This window comes from Apodemus sylvaticus, chromosome 14 (genome assembly GCF_947179515.1).
Source record: "Apodemus sylvaticus chromosome 14, mApoSyl1.1, whole genome shotgun sequence".
Lineage (NCBI taxonomy): Eukaryota > Metazoa > Chordata > Mammalia > Rodentia > Muridae > Apodemus > Apodemus sylvaticus.
In genome coordinates, this window is record NC_067485.1 from 26,220,860 (window position 1) to 26,235,583 (window position 14,724).

The 14,724-nt window shown below is 46.1% G+C and overlaps 1 protein-coding gene across 1 annotated transcript; it reads right to left on the reverse strand.

Annotated features, from left to right (window-relative positions):
• Positions 1–7,256: 7,256 nt before the first annotated feature.
• Gcnt2 (glucosaminyl (N-acetyl) transferase 2 (I blood group)) lies at positions 7,257–8,874 on the reverse strand. Its single transcript, XM_052157438.1, has one exon. The coding sequence runs from the start codon at positions 8,181–8,183 to the stop codon at positions 7,257–7,259; it is 927 nt and encodes a 308-aa protein (XP_052013398.1). The 5' UTR covers positions 8,184–8,874.
• Positions 8,875–14,724: the final 5,850 nt, after the last annotated feature.

Genomic DNA, 14,724 nt, shown 5'->3' on the forward strand with positions numbered 1-14,724 from the left:
GTCCCTGCCCCTCACAGAGGAACGGTTGACCTCTGATGGCTTCTGGGAGAGGGAGCATCAACTTTCTTTAAGGATGCAGCTCCTGTTAGATTGACCATATTAGGGGATATTGCCCCAGAACCAGAAGCATATATTGGAGTCTAGGCTATAAAAAAAAAAAAAAAACCCAAAACTAACACTATACAATTGGAAGCAGGTAGGGAGGTAAGGAATGGGTCTGGGAGAAGTTACGGAGAGGAATGGAGTAATTATGATTAAAACACATTGCTATATGCATGTATGAGATTCTCAAAGAAATAATTAAAATAATATATATTAAAGATAAATATTTTCTGAAGGAAAAAGATGTGGCGAAGAGGTCATGCCTTTCCCACAAAAATAAATTTCCAAGTTCTACACAGAGGTGGTTTCCAAGTGAGGACAAGGTGACACCCTACCACAGACGTGTGCTTGTGTCTGTCCTGCACCCTGCCACAGCGCCATTCTGAACCAGGGCTGACTACGTGCCTTTAGTTTCAGAGTGGGACAATGGCCCAAGAAAGTTATGTCAGTCCTTTTTCAGTCCCTGACTTTATTACTGATGGGAATATGGGCAGAGAAGAACTAATGTGAGGTCCTTCTTGCTCTGCTCCTAGGATGTCAGGAAATGCTCTTCCCTTCCTCCCAAGAAGGCCAAACCAAGGAAAGCCAGAGAGCTATTTTTGGCCTGTCTGACACTGTGTGGAGAAAATCTGCCCAAGGGAAGCTCAGACATCACAAGGCAGAGACAGGGAGACTAACAGACCCATGTGACCCAGGACATGTCCAGTTCTAACCATTAAAGTCCCGGGCCCTGTGCTCCACCCCTCAGATTTGGGCAAATATGGAGGGCTGGCTGGTCGCCTCATGGAGAAAGGGCTCTGTTAGAAAGATGCTGAACCTTTTTGTTTTTAACCCCTTAAGCCCAATAGATGTGGAGACGAGCCAGATCCTTGGGATGCATCTTCTTGAGTTAAGGCCTGGGATTTATTTAAGTCACTCTGAGATGAGTTCCTGGCACTTGCAACCGAAAATGTTAACAAGGTCTCCCAAAGAATGTGTCACAATTCAATTAGCAAGATAAATCAAAATAGGAAATACGTTATTTTTAGAATTTAAAATATGAGGAGGAAATGGGGTCATGTGGTCTCTTCTAATGTAGAGATCGTTTGTTTGACAAAGAAGCATTGAAATATGTGTGTGTGAGCGTGTGTGCACAACCCTTCCATAGATGGATTTCACAAGACTTGAGCTAGAAATTTTCAGGAGAGCTTGTGGGGACAGGCGAGCTCCCGCGGGAGAGAGCCCTTACGAATGCAGACAGCCTTGCCTGGCCTCCCTTCCAGCCCCCACGCCCCAGTACTACAAAGCACAGCACAACACTCCATGGTCATACAATGCTACGTGGCCATGTAGAGCTACATGACTTCGATTGCTCTTTCTTGGGCAGGCAAAGGAGAACAGGACGGAACAGGACGTGCTGGAACACACAACACGCGCCCCCAGCCTCTCCTCAAGGTGGGCGGTAACAGTCAGTGCACCCCAAGGGATGGGAGTCAAGGCTGCTGACGCCTCCATGCCTGAAGCTGCCTAGTGTTTGCAACCTGGGATCCCAGTGGCCCTCCCCCATTTGCACGAGAGCCACCTCAGAATGGCAGGCATCCTCCGTGACTTTCTGAAGAAGACCTGAGACTAGGACTTTGGACCTCTGTGGGATCATCCCAGGTGTCTTCTCTTCTCTTTCGCTCCCTTCCTCCTCTCCTCTCTTCCTCCTTTTCCATCTACCTACAAGTTCCCAATCCCCACCTCCTCCCCAGCCTCTCCTCCCATGCCACACCCTCCTTTCCCCTTCTGCTCCTCCCCGTCCTCTCCCTCCTCCCTATTCCCCTCCTCTCCTTCCTCTTCTGCCCCTTCTCTTCATCCCTCTCCACCTGTCTCCCCTTCTTTCTTCCGCTCCCCACCTTTGTCTTAAGGCCTTGCCTGCCAGGCAAGGGTCCTACCACTGAGCTATACCTCCAGCCTTAAAGTAGCATTTCAGGTTTATCCCCCAGTCCTTAAGCTTTCCTATTCTGACTCACACTGTTCTTTCCTAGTTCTTTGATTTTTGTTTGTTTTGTTTTGAGACAGGGTTTCTCTGTGTAGCCCAGGCTGTCCCGGAACTCACCCTGTAGACCAGGCTAGCCTCCAGCTCTGCCTCCCCACCTGGCAGTTCCTCAGTTTTTGAAGAAGCTGAGATCGCAGGGGATGGCTCACTTTGCTCGACCCCTGAAGTTGTTTCTCCTTTTCCTTTTCTCTGTATTAAGGATGGAACCCATCCAGCATGTGCCAGACAAACGCCATCCCACTGAGCCACATCCTCACCCAGACACCATTTCTACTGCAATGATTAAAGAATTAAGAAATGAGCTATTCTCTCTGTAGACTTATAACTCAAGGACCAAGAAAACAGGAGCGGCGTCATGTCACGGGACGCAGAGCTGTCTCCATTGGAGTCTTTCAGCCTCTTGAATGATTCATACTTTGTTTTCTGACACCGTATCAGATGCCACTAAACCTCTCAGTCATATTTCTCTTGGGACTGTTCTGGGGAAGTGATACATTTGGGCAGCGTCTTTCCAACACAAACACTTTGCCTTCAGGAGACGAGCAGGTGGCTACTTACAAGGAAGAAACAACACTGTTTGGACATGGTCATCATGCGCTGGCATTGGGAGCTTCCCCTTAAAAGGTGAGAAGGTGACGACAGTGAGCTAGGTAATGGGATTAAAAGCTATCTGGGAGGAAAGAATCAGATACACTCCCTGAATTTTAAAGTACAAGGATCTCTCCATCGTCAAATGCCGGAATTAGCCAAGCACATGATTACATTTTACATCGAGTGGAAGACTGGAGAGTTTATATATATATATATATAAACTGGTGTAGCTGTCTTCAGACACACCAAAAGAGGGCATCTGATCATTTTACAGATGGTTGTGAGTCACCATGTGATTGTGGCAATTGAACTTAGGCCCTCTGGAAGAACAGTCAGTGTTCCTAACCGCTGATCCATCATCTCTCCAGCCCTGGAGAGTTCTTTTAATGGTTTGTTCTCTAATTTACTTGCAATTTGGGAAGGCCCCACCTAAGAAACAGGATTTCCTTTCCCTCTAAACCAGGATGCTCCCAGCTGTCCAAGAAAGGAAAAGGCAGAACCCCAGGAAGTGTCCTATTATCCTGAAGTATGTTCCGTGCAGAGCAGACAGGCCACAGGCACGGACTGCCCTCGCGTTCCTTCACAGCGAGCTGCTCAGCTGAGGTCTCCCTCAGCTCCTGCAGGGAGACAGAGCACCCCGGGCTCTGAGCACTGCCTCTGGAATCACTACAGGTGCTGTGTGGGAGATCTGATGACGTTCTGGGCACTTCGTCTTCTGCAAAGGGTGGCACATGCCGGAACGAGTGATGCTTCCTGGACCTCTCTCAGTTTTACAGCTAGAGATGAAAGAATTTCGAAACTTTCTTCAAGGTTATACTCTGTTGCTGCAGAAGGCAGACACTAGCATACCCACACTACAGACCACGGCCTCCCACTACCCCCCACCCCCGGCCCAAGCCAAAGAGTTAGTTCTTTAATTTAAAGATGGGATCGATCTAATAGGCTCAAATCTCTGGCCTCAAGGAAACCTTGTGCTCCAGCATCCCTACACTGGAATGGCAGGTAGATGTCACTCTCCTAATGATACTGGTCATTTTTTATTTATTTATTTATTTTATATCTGAGTACACTGAGCAGTCTTCAGACATGCCAGAAGAGGGCGTCACATCTCATTACAGATGGTTGTGAGCCACCATGCGGTTGCTGGGAATCAAACTCATGACCTCTGGAAGAGCAGTCAGTGTTCTTAACTGCTGAGCCATCTCTCCAGCCCCATCCCATACGGGTCATTCTTTATCTCTAGTCTTGTCCATTGACTGGTAGGAAAGAGGAATGGGGCTGAGGTGGAAAGGGGGTTTCTTCTGTCCTTGATGCTTTGGTACTGATTTGACATGGAGCAAACTGATCCACCCCTGGCTGAAGTAATCAGATATATTTCACGTAAACCAAAATCCAATCTCGGTATCTGCCCCCCCCCCTCCTTTCACTGTTTCTGAGGCAGGACCCTGATGGCTAAGCTGGCTGTCCTTGAATTCAAAGCCTTGGTCCTCTCTTGAGTGCTGAGGTTACAGGCATGAGCCACCATCCCTCACCCTCTCCTTCTTTATTTAAGAAGAAGAAGAAGAAGAAGAAGAAGAAGAAGAAGAAGAAGAAGAAGAAGAAGAAGAAGAAGAAGAAGAAGAAGAAGAGGAAGAAGAAGAAGAAGAAGAAGAAGGAGGAGGAGGAGAAGGAGAAGAAGAAGCCGCCCACAGGCCATACTTTGGCAAGGTTACATGATGACCTTATCATACTCAGTATCAAACCTAAGGTGTCCATGGCTAGACTCCAACTCTCATGAATTTTAAGAGAATACTGGAAATAGAGAGGGAATAAATATTTAAATATAAAAATCGGCCTCTAAGTGCTTAATGCTGCCCCAAATTATTTGCCAATAATAGAAACAGCTGCTCAGGAGCGAAACGGTGAGAGGCTGTGCTGTGCTTCAGTTAGGTGGCTCTGCCAGTCCCGCTGGGATTCAGAGACCAAACGCCCTGGTATTTTCCAGAACATGAGCATGTTTATTCCCCGGCTAGCCTGGCTCTGCTGCCCGGAGCACTTACCAGCATTCCTACCTTGGCCCTCCCCCAAAGGCAGAACAATGACTGCTTTTCTGTCTGCATCTGCATAACAGTGCTGTCTGGTTCATTAGCAATCCACTTTATCTTTTTCACTGAGTCCAAAGTGTGCAGTTCTTTGCCTTCCAAAGAAATGCCCTGACATTTTATAGATGTTTTGAGGAGCATGGTTCAGGGCCAGTGAGATAGCTTACCAGGTTACAGCACCTGCTGCAAAGACTGACACACGTTTGTTTCCCGGAGCCCACGAGGTGACAGGAGCAAGCCAAGTCCCAAAAGCTGTCCTCATTACCAAACTTGGGGTCACAGTACGTACCCTAAGAAGTTAAAGAGAGCTAGTGACGCCCTCCAGTCCCTCTTCCTATTGTGATCACAGTGGAGAAATAACGCTTTGTGCATTTTACTGTTAATGTGACTTTGTTCGTTGACTTATTGAGGACAAGCGACCAAACTTGGTTGCTTGGGATACAGAGCATGACAATATGACATCCGCATCTCTGTGGTGGCATGCTCTGCACTCCCCTACACAAAACAAATAAAAGTGTAATAAAAATAATCTATCTAGTCAGTTATGAAAGGTAAAACACTTTGAGGAGAAAGATCTGGACTTGTCTTGGAATCTCATTATTTGTATGAAGTAAAAGAATTTTTTCTTAAAAAATTTATTTTTAAAATTATGTGTGAATTTGAGTATGTCTGTTGTACAAATACTTGCATGGGATTTTAGGTAGCTGTGGGGGTCAGAGTCAGAGTCTAGAACTGGAGTTGCAGGTGTAGTTGTAAGAGACCCTATATGGGTACCAGGAATTGAATTCTGGTCCTCTGGTAGAGCAGTATGTGGTCCTAACTACTGAGCTATCTCTCCAGCCCCAAGATATGTGTATGTGTGTAGTTACATGTGCATGTGTATTATATATGTGTGTTACATGTGTGCGCCTACTTTACATGTGTGCCTGTTACATGTGTCTGTTACATGTGTGTGTTACATGTGTCTACGTGTTGCATGTGTGTCTGTGTTACATGTGTCTGTGTGTTATATATATATATATAACACCTGTGTTATAGTTATATGTGTGTATATTATAGGTTTGTGTGTATGTCTGTGTGTTATATGTGTGTGTTACATGCATGTTATATATGTGTATGGTGTGTGTGTGTGTGTATCACATAGTGTAATGATACTTGCATGAGTTCAAATACCTCTCAGCATTCTGGGTTTTTCACAGCTGTGACCCCATCCGTAGTAAAGCCCCATCTTTTGCCCTTCATTCACTCAACACTTGCTCTCCCACACTCTTCCATCTAACACAGACCTACTGAGCAGTTACTGAATGATATAATCCCTGAGGACACAGCAGTCGTCGAGACAGGCCATGACCTCAGCTTCCTGGAACACCTACTGAAAAGACCAGCAGCAAATCCATGCAGATCAGTATGTATGCTTGCTCTGCGCTGTGACTCTGCAGGGACCACTGCTCTGGTCCATGGCTGTGGGTGCGGAAGGGGCGGGCAGTGGAGAGCAGCTACAGTAGCCTCCTCTGAGAGCCGAGGTCTGGCTGCTGAGAACCAAAGTGCTCTGGGAGTAGGCAAGGGGGCAGCCCTGACAAAGATCTTGGGCTAAGGGGAAATCTGACAAATTAGTGGAGAAGAAAAACTTCTAGATGAGTTAAACACAGGACTAAGAGATGACTGTGACAGGCATAAGCTGCCTGTGGTCCTACAAAGAGCATCATGTGCGTTCAGAAAGGACAGGTTGAGGATTCTACGCTGTGGTCTGCATCTCTAATCTCTATTTTCTTTCTTTCTTTCTTTCTTTCTTTCTTTCTTTCTTTCTTTCTTTCTTTCTTTCTTTCTTTCTCCTTCCTTCCTTCCTTCCTTCCTTCCTTCCTTCCTTCCTTCCTTCCTTCCTTCCTTCCTTCCTTCCTTCCTTCCTTTCTTTCTTTGGATTTGGTTTTTTCGAGACAGGGTTTTTCTGTATAGCCCTGGCTGTCCTGGAACTCACTCTGTAGACCAGGCTGGCCTCGAACTCAGAAATCCACCTGCCTCTGCCTCCCAGAGGGCTGGGATTACAGGCGTGCGCCACCACCGCCCGGCTCTAATCTCTTTTCAAAGAGGCAGATTCTTCAAAAGTCCCTTAAACACTGTCACCCCTCAGCATCCCTGGGGGATTGGTGCCAGGCTCCTTTTGGGTGATGAAAACCTGCAGACCTGCATATTTCCATCAAATACTGCAACGTTTTCATATAATCTATGTACACTCTTCTTGTATATTGATTGGCATGTCCTCTGTGTATTACACCTAACTCAGGGTAAATGCCATGTGATAATTGTTAAACTGCATTGTTTTAAAAAATCGCTACACACACTCAATAGACACATTGTTTGTTTTTCTCCTGAATATTTTCCATCCAAGATGGGTTGAACTCTGAAATGTGTCACTTTTGGATAAAGAGGTCTGTGGGCCTCTCCTTTGCATAAAACATGGACTCTCACATACCTGGAATCCTATTGAGCGTCACCCAGAAATGTTCGTCGGGACTGAAAGTATCTTTGGACCACTGGAGCAAATCAACCGCCCGTGGGTCGTGGAGAGCAAAGTCAGCAAACTCTCTCGACAGAGCGACATAGGCGGATCCAAAATAAATGGTGAGGTTGTGGGGAGGTGGAGGCTTCAGAGCGGTGGTTCTGATCACGTAGGAAAGCTCTCTGCTCAGGTGCTCCCGGTGGACGAACCGGGTCCTTCCAATTGCGTGAGCTGGAGGCAGCACCCCCGGAGTGAGATTCTTCCCCTTAAGTCCTTTCAGGTACTGAACGATCTCCTTGTTGGTTTTCAGGGGGAAGTCTTGTCCACAGGTGTTGATGGCGTACTTCCAGGGGACCTCGGAGGTGGACAGATCTTTGATGCAGTTCAGGTCGGCCTGGAGCCGGGAGATCCCACCATAGACCACTGGCTCCATCTTAGAGGCCAGAAATGCATTGGGGAAGCAGTTCACTAACTGTTCTACGGCACCTTTGAATTCAGCTGTCGCCTTTTCGTCCACGTGAACACAGTAGATATTCTGAGGCATGAAGATAGCCCTAAAGAGCCTTGCAAAGGTGTCAAAATTGTGATGAATGACCATGACATATGCCAAAGGAAATTCAACCTCTTCCTGAGATAAAGGCGCTGTGATATAGTGACTTTGGGTCACATATTCTGTGCAAGAAGGCTTCTCGCGAATCATTAGTTTGTTTCTCCACAGGAGCGGGCTTTTCCCGTTGAAGAAGGGCGTGCACACCTGAGCCAGCATCACGGAGTCTGAGATGTTCAGCTTCTGGTAGCTTTGATCTCCCCCAAAACTTAACACGTAGAGCACAATAAAAACAATGACAGTAGTCACAGACACTATGAAAAAGTAACGCATGGACGGAGGCATGCCTCAAAGAGGGTCTCGATGTCAGAGTCCGTCAAGCTTGGCAAATCCTTCCCCGGACTTCCTTTTTCCTGAGCGCTCTCGCTGAGGTACATGCTCCAGTCACTAGGAATGCCGGCTGATCGCTCCCCAGACTTACTTTTTCCTGAGAGTTCTCGCTGTGGTACATGCTCCAGTCCCTGTGAATTCCGGCCGTTTCATCTCCCGGAGCACAGTAGCTAGCTCTCTCCTCGAGCTGATATTAGAATCCGATCCCGCCTCTCTCTCAAACCTCCTTTGTCTAAATCCTAGCAGCAGGTTGCCCAGCCATTTCCTCCTCCTCCGGCCTCCCGGAGTGCGTCTGCTGGCTTTTACTCTCCCTGCTACCTCTTTTTCAACTGAGTTTCTCACCTCCCCACCCCCCCCTTTCGTTCCTTTCCTTCGGGAGTTTCTCCTAGCTCTTTCTCCTCTTGCTACAATCAATCAGCAAAGCACAGTAAAACCCAAAGTGGATGGAATGGGCCGGGCTAGGCGCGCGAAGGGCTTCCTGCCTTCCTCCACTGCCTCTCTCGTCTCTTCTGCTCGATTGCCTTCTCTCCCCGGTGTGCCTGGCTAACAACCCAAGGGATCTAAAACAGCCCCGGTTCTGTTGGTTGCAGTTTCGGGAGTCTCTACTCAAATGACACAATCTGAAATAAAAGCACACCTCCCTCCATCCCAGCCCCATCGTAATGTTTTCTGGCCCCACCCCACCAGTTTCCAAAACAAGAGCTCTCAGGAGGAGGAGTTCCGGTCCTAAGGGATCTGACAGGGCAGACGTGGGGGGGGGGGAGTGACTTTGAATTGAACCCCCCCTCTCCTCATACTCTGGCCTCTGCCCCGTTTTACAGAATGAGCAGGTAATGAACTGTACCGGCTAATTTGGATGAGACCTGAAGACTTCACAGAAAAAAAAAAAAAAAAGAGCTTAAGTCCCGACCGCAAAGGACGTTCCGATCTACATCTCAACAAAGAACATTCAGGGTTTAAGCACCCAGAGACCACTCAAAAACTCTCCTATCTCCTTGACTTTATAGTTAAAACAAAACAGAACAGGGTCTCTGGCAATTCATTCTGGCCTGGAACTCACTATGTTGCAGAAGCTGGTTTTGAACCCCTGATCCTCCAGCCCCTACCTACCAAGAGGTTAGATCCTTCCATCAGGATGTGAGCGCTCACACCCAACTTCCCACCGCCTACATTGGTATGCAGTTTCAAACGACCTCTCGACTGCCGGCTGCCTTTCCATTTTCCTTCACTGTCTGCAGGTCGCAAGTGAGAGTCTGTACCCTGTGGGTTGACTTGCAGTGGGAAATGAGTCTTCATTCCAGCCTGGGTAGAAAGAGTGCCCTTCCGTGCCCGTCTCCCTTCTGCAGTCGAGACTGGCACAGCAAGCAGATCCCTTCCTACGAGTAGGAACTTGAGATCCCAGGCACCCAGACTCCAGCCCAATGGCATGCCTGAGCTAGAGTTTCATTCTTCCAGATTTTATTTACGTGTTTTGTTTTTCCTGCTTGTACGTTATTTTTCTTTCCTCCTACTGAACTCTCCTGGTACCTGCCTCAAACAAATGTTGTGAGAAACCCTCCCCTGGGTCTTTAGGTCAGTTGTAAAAGAAGATGCAGCCATTTTGTAAAGCGGCTAACTCTCCTTCGGGTATCTTCTTTGGTGCAGGGCAAAGGACAGTTCCATCTCTGGCTTCACCCTTTTTCCAAAAATAACACCGTTAAATATTAGGTTATTACGTCTGTTGTGTCTAAACAACAGAGGGTAATTTTGGCATTAGTAATTTCATTTTGGCAATGCCTTCGGCTTAGAATGAATACGGAAATAGTCGTTGCAGCCTGACAAAGCATCCAGTGTACAGATACATAACTTAATTAGGGTAACTGAATCTGTTTACATTCCCACTGGCCAATAGCATGGAAGTTCAGCTTTGCACAGACTGGGGAGAGGGGTGGATAAACATTAATGACATTACTTTCTTAAGATATACAGATACTGCCCAAAATAAGAATTCTCAGAATGCTTCTGAATTCAATTCAGAACTGCCAATGGAGCTGTTTACAGGTTCAAAAATGTAGCTATTGCTCCTCATTTGCCTGCCCTTGGACCAATTTCCCCAACTCCCAGGTCCCGGATTGCAAGTCCCTATAGAAGAATGTTTTGCAAAACTGGCTATCATGTTAGAGGATGCCTATTACCTGTTAACTTCTTCTGATCAGGCTGCAGTACAGCCCGCTTATCCAGAATGGAGACCGTGCGCTTTTTGCTATCGAAACAGGATGCCTCAGCCTTCCCTACTAGTCTTTTCCTTCAGTCAAGGACAAAGTTGATGCTTGCAGCCTTAGCAACCATGCCCTGGGTCCTCACTTTGGAAGCAATTACTCCTGAACTAGCCAATTAATCAGGCTAGACAAGTCTATCCTTCCCTGGGGCCATCTTAAAGACGTTCTCTCTGCTGCACACAGAACCCTTTATGCGGATGAATGCTATTCAAGAGTTCTTTCTGAGGGCTGGATATAAAGCTCAGTGGTAAAACACTTGTTCAGTACCTACAAGGCCCTGGGTTCAATATCTAGTACAACAAGGGGAACACACACACACACACACACAGAGCACACATGTACACACACACAGAACACACATACACACACAAATACATGCACACACACACACACACACACACACACACACAGAGTTATTAAGTTATACAGACCACAGCTCTAAAATGTAGAGAGTACTGTTTATTATTGTTTATTTGAAACAACAGAAGGCTTGGAACCTAAAACAGTCATACTAACCCAGCACCTTGGAGACTAAAGCAGGGAGGATATCAAGTTCAAGGCCAGCCTGGGCAACTTCATGAGACCTTAGCTCAAAACAGAAATTAAAATAGAGATTTAAAAAGAGACGGGGGCGGGCAGGAACCAGAGCATAACAAAACTCAGTCAGTTTAAAAGTTCCTAAGCTGGGGCTGGAGAGATGGCTCAAAGGCAGAACATCGTGTGGTCTAGCACACACGATCTGAGAGGAAACAGTGAGTTCAATCCTCAGCACTGTCAAAAAAGAAGGAAAGAATTGAAAGCAATCAAACAATGGAGACCGAGAAGGCCCGTCCTTTGGACATTCAGTACCTTTGGCATTTCCTTAAGGGAAGGACAGAGGACAAGATAGAGCTCACCTGACCCTGCGAGACCGTGAGGGAATAAAAGCAAGATAGAGGCAAGAGAGAGAGAGAGAGAGAGAGAGAGAGAGAGAGAGAGAGAGAGAGAGAGAAGAAAGGAAGGAAGAAAGGAAGGAAGGAAGGAAGGAAGGAAGGAAGGAAGAAAGAAAGAAAGAAAGAAAGAAAGAAAGAAAGAAAGAAAGAAAGAAAGAAAGAAAGAAAGAAAGAAAGAAAGAAAGAACTGAGAGCAGCTGCTTGCCCCACCCAGTCAGCTGTAAGGGAGGCAGGAAAGACCTGGGTGTTGTGCAAAAGCAAAGCAAACAGTTTGGGCTTAATCCTGTTACTCAGAAGCACACACAAAAAGATCACGTGCAGGAACACCTCCAGGCAAGGCAGGGCCACTGGTGGAAGCCTATTGGCTTCCTCCCCACACCTTCCCTCTGCCGAGCTGCAGGTGCTGACACACACACACACACACACACACACACACACACACACACACACACACTCCTCATTATGGTTTCATAATTGCTCTGGGACTTGTTCTTCATCCCCAATTAACCATTATTCTTTACTGAGGGAAGATCGCACAGGTTCACACAGAAACACCAGATTAGTGAAGTAGTGTAGTAGCAAGAAAGGTACAGGAAGATTGGCTCAGAGAGGATTGGTTGGCTAAAATTTAATGGAGTTCCATTGAGGGGGCGGGGTGTCAAGTTATCCAGACAGAAAGGGGTGACAGAAGGAGGTGAACCCAGATGGGTGCTTAGGACTTCTCTTTGGAAGGACACTTTTATGTGGTTTGCTTTAAGGTTTGGTTTCATTATGTGGCCGTGTCTTTGAGTAGCCCAGGCCAGCCTAGAACTAAGTCTTGATGGTCCTGCTGCAGCCTCCTGAGTGCTGGGCTGACAGCCATGCTGTCCACCATGCTGGGCTCTTCAGTGTGCTTTGTTTGACAGCTCATCAAGTGACTCAGGGATGTCTCCTTCATGATGACGGAGTAGGGATTTGCTTTTCTCTTGGAATTAAGCTGAGCAAGTACAAGACCTTGCCAGCCCCAGTGGCTCTGCCTGACCAATTAAGTTACTCCATCCCAGATTGACTGAAGGTTCAGAAAAGACACTTTTGAAGTTTTTTTTAGAAATGACCAGGAGGAGGAGGAGGAGGAAGAAAAGGAGGAGGAGGAGTGGAATTTTAAAGCCTTTAACTAAAACAATTCTTCCACAACTTAGATGCCTTCTGATGCAGCCCTCTAGAGAAAACCTTCCTCTTGGGGCCAATCATTTTGCTTTCTATTCCTTTTGCATAATTAACAACAGAACAAGTTGTTATCTGATCTGCAGAACGCAAAGCATCATTTTAATCCTTGTCTCAGTGTGGACGAGGGCTTATCTAACATACAGAACTTTAAAGACCCCTGTGGTAAGTTTAATGGCGTCACCCAGGAGCTGCACCTATTGTTGCTGGGGCCCAGGCTGATCACACAGACTCTTTCTGGCTGCAGGATGATTTTATCAAATACTTGCAAAACACAGTCATGGTGCATCCAGATAAACTCATGTCAGGGTGCACTCAGTGACAGTATTGCATTTAGTGATCAGGAACAAGAAGAGTTTAGCTTTGAGGACTTAGAAAGTGACAGGGTTTCAGTCTGCCATCCAGGTTGGCTGACCTAGGGCTCACTTTGAAGACCAGGCTGATGTCAACCTTTCTTCCCTCAACCTTGGTGCTATGCTTGGTAACAGCTTCCAGCTCCAAATCATATCTCAAAAGGGAACTTACATTTACTTATAGAGGTTAATTGTTTAACCTTGGGATGGTAACAGACTCCTTCATCGAGTTACTAAAACAACTGTTCTTCCAAAGTGGGTGTGTCTGTAGTTTCCAGGTAAGAATAGAACAGATAGGTGACTTGCCAAAATTCAGCTTACCATCTCACTACCTGGAATTGGGGTGAAGATGCTAAAAATACAAGATCTGGATTTTCATCCAGGAGTACAATAGGTACAATAGGTACCAGGGGAGTCGTACGATGTACACTTCAGTACTAGATAATAACAGTAGTGCAGATCTCTGGAGCAAAGTTTGAGAACCCATGGAAAAGAGACCTTTTTTAAATATTATGTCCCCCCTCTCTCAACAGTCCCACTGGATCTCCTTTACTACCACTGAATGATATGCTAGCAGGAAAAATGTTCTGTAATTTTTTAAATGCCACACAATGTAGGATAATTTGTATGAACTACAATGATGGCTTTCCTGATCGTTACAGCATGGTTTATCATGGAACGTGGATCTGTGGCCTGGTTGTCCCAGAGAATCACTAATGTAAGACATTGATTCTGGGGCATTCTTTACTCCCTACCAGGATACCAAAATCTTGGATGTTCACATCACTTATGAAAAATGACTTAGTATTTTTTTTAAAGATTTATTTATTTATTTATTATATGTAAGTACACTGTAGCTATCTTCAGACACTCCAGAGGAGGGCATCTGATCTCATTACAGATGGTTGTTAGCCACCATGTGGTTGCTGGGATTTGGACTTAGGACCTTTGGAAGAGCAGTCAGTGCTCTTAACCACTAAGCCATCTCTCCAGTCCCTGTGACTTAGTATTTGCATATACCCTATGCATATCTTCATGTATATTTTAAAATCACCTCTAGATGACTTCAAATACCTAGTGTAATGTAATTGTCATATAAAGAGTTGTCATACTTTGTTTTGTAGGGAATAATGACAAGAAAAAAACTCTGTGCATGTGTAGTACGGGTGCAATGGTTTTTTAAGACAAAGTTTCCTGGCACCCCAGCTGGCCTCGAACTTACTATGTAGCTGAGGTTTACCCTGAGCTTCCTGTCCCCACCTTCCAAGTGGTAGGATTGATTACAAGTGTACACACCACCACACCCAACTGCCAGATGCAATAGTCTTTTGAGGGAATGGTTTCTATTCGAGGATTATTGCATGGATTCAGAGCCACGATGTGACAGGCCAACTGTACAAGAAGAATGTGAGAAGCTGAGCACACAGACATATGGTGGCTGCCACTGAAATGAGAGAAACCCCAGGTAGAAGCCAGCCATCACTTGATGCGTCTCTGATTACTATGCCCAATGGTTACTCTTTCCTGTGATCTGCCCTTCACAAGCCCTTGGGAAGGATAACTTAACAGGCATTGTTGTGTGGAGCATCTAGTCTTTCAGAATTAGAGTGTGTATGTCGAGCGAGGGGTGTCTAGGAAAAGGATTTTACAAAATAACAACAAAAAGAATTGGTAGTGGAGCTCAGCTGACAAAGTGCTTGTGGAGTTCGAAGGAAACACTGGTAATGCATTCTCTGAATTCTAGCAGTCA

Coding starts and splice junctions, on each gene's coding strand:
- Gcnt2 (XM_052157438.1), bottom strand. CDS start 8,183: ATGCCTCCGTCCATGCGTTACTTTTTCATAGTGTCTGTGACTACTGTC.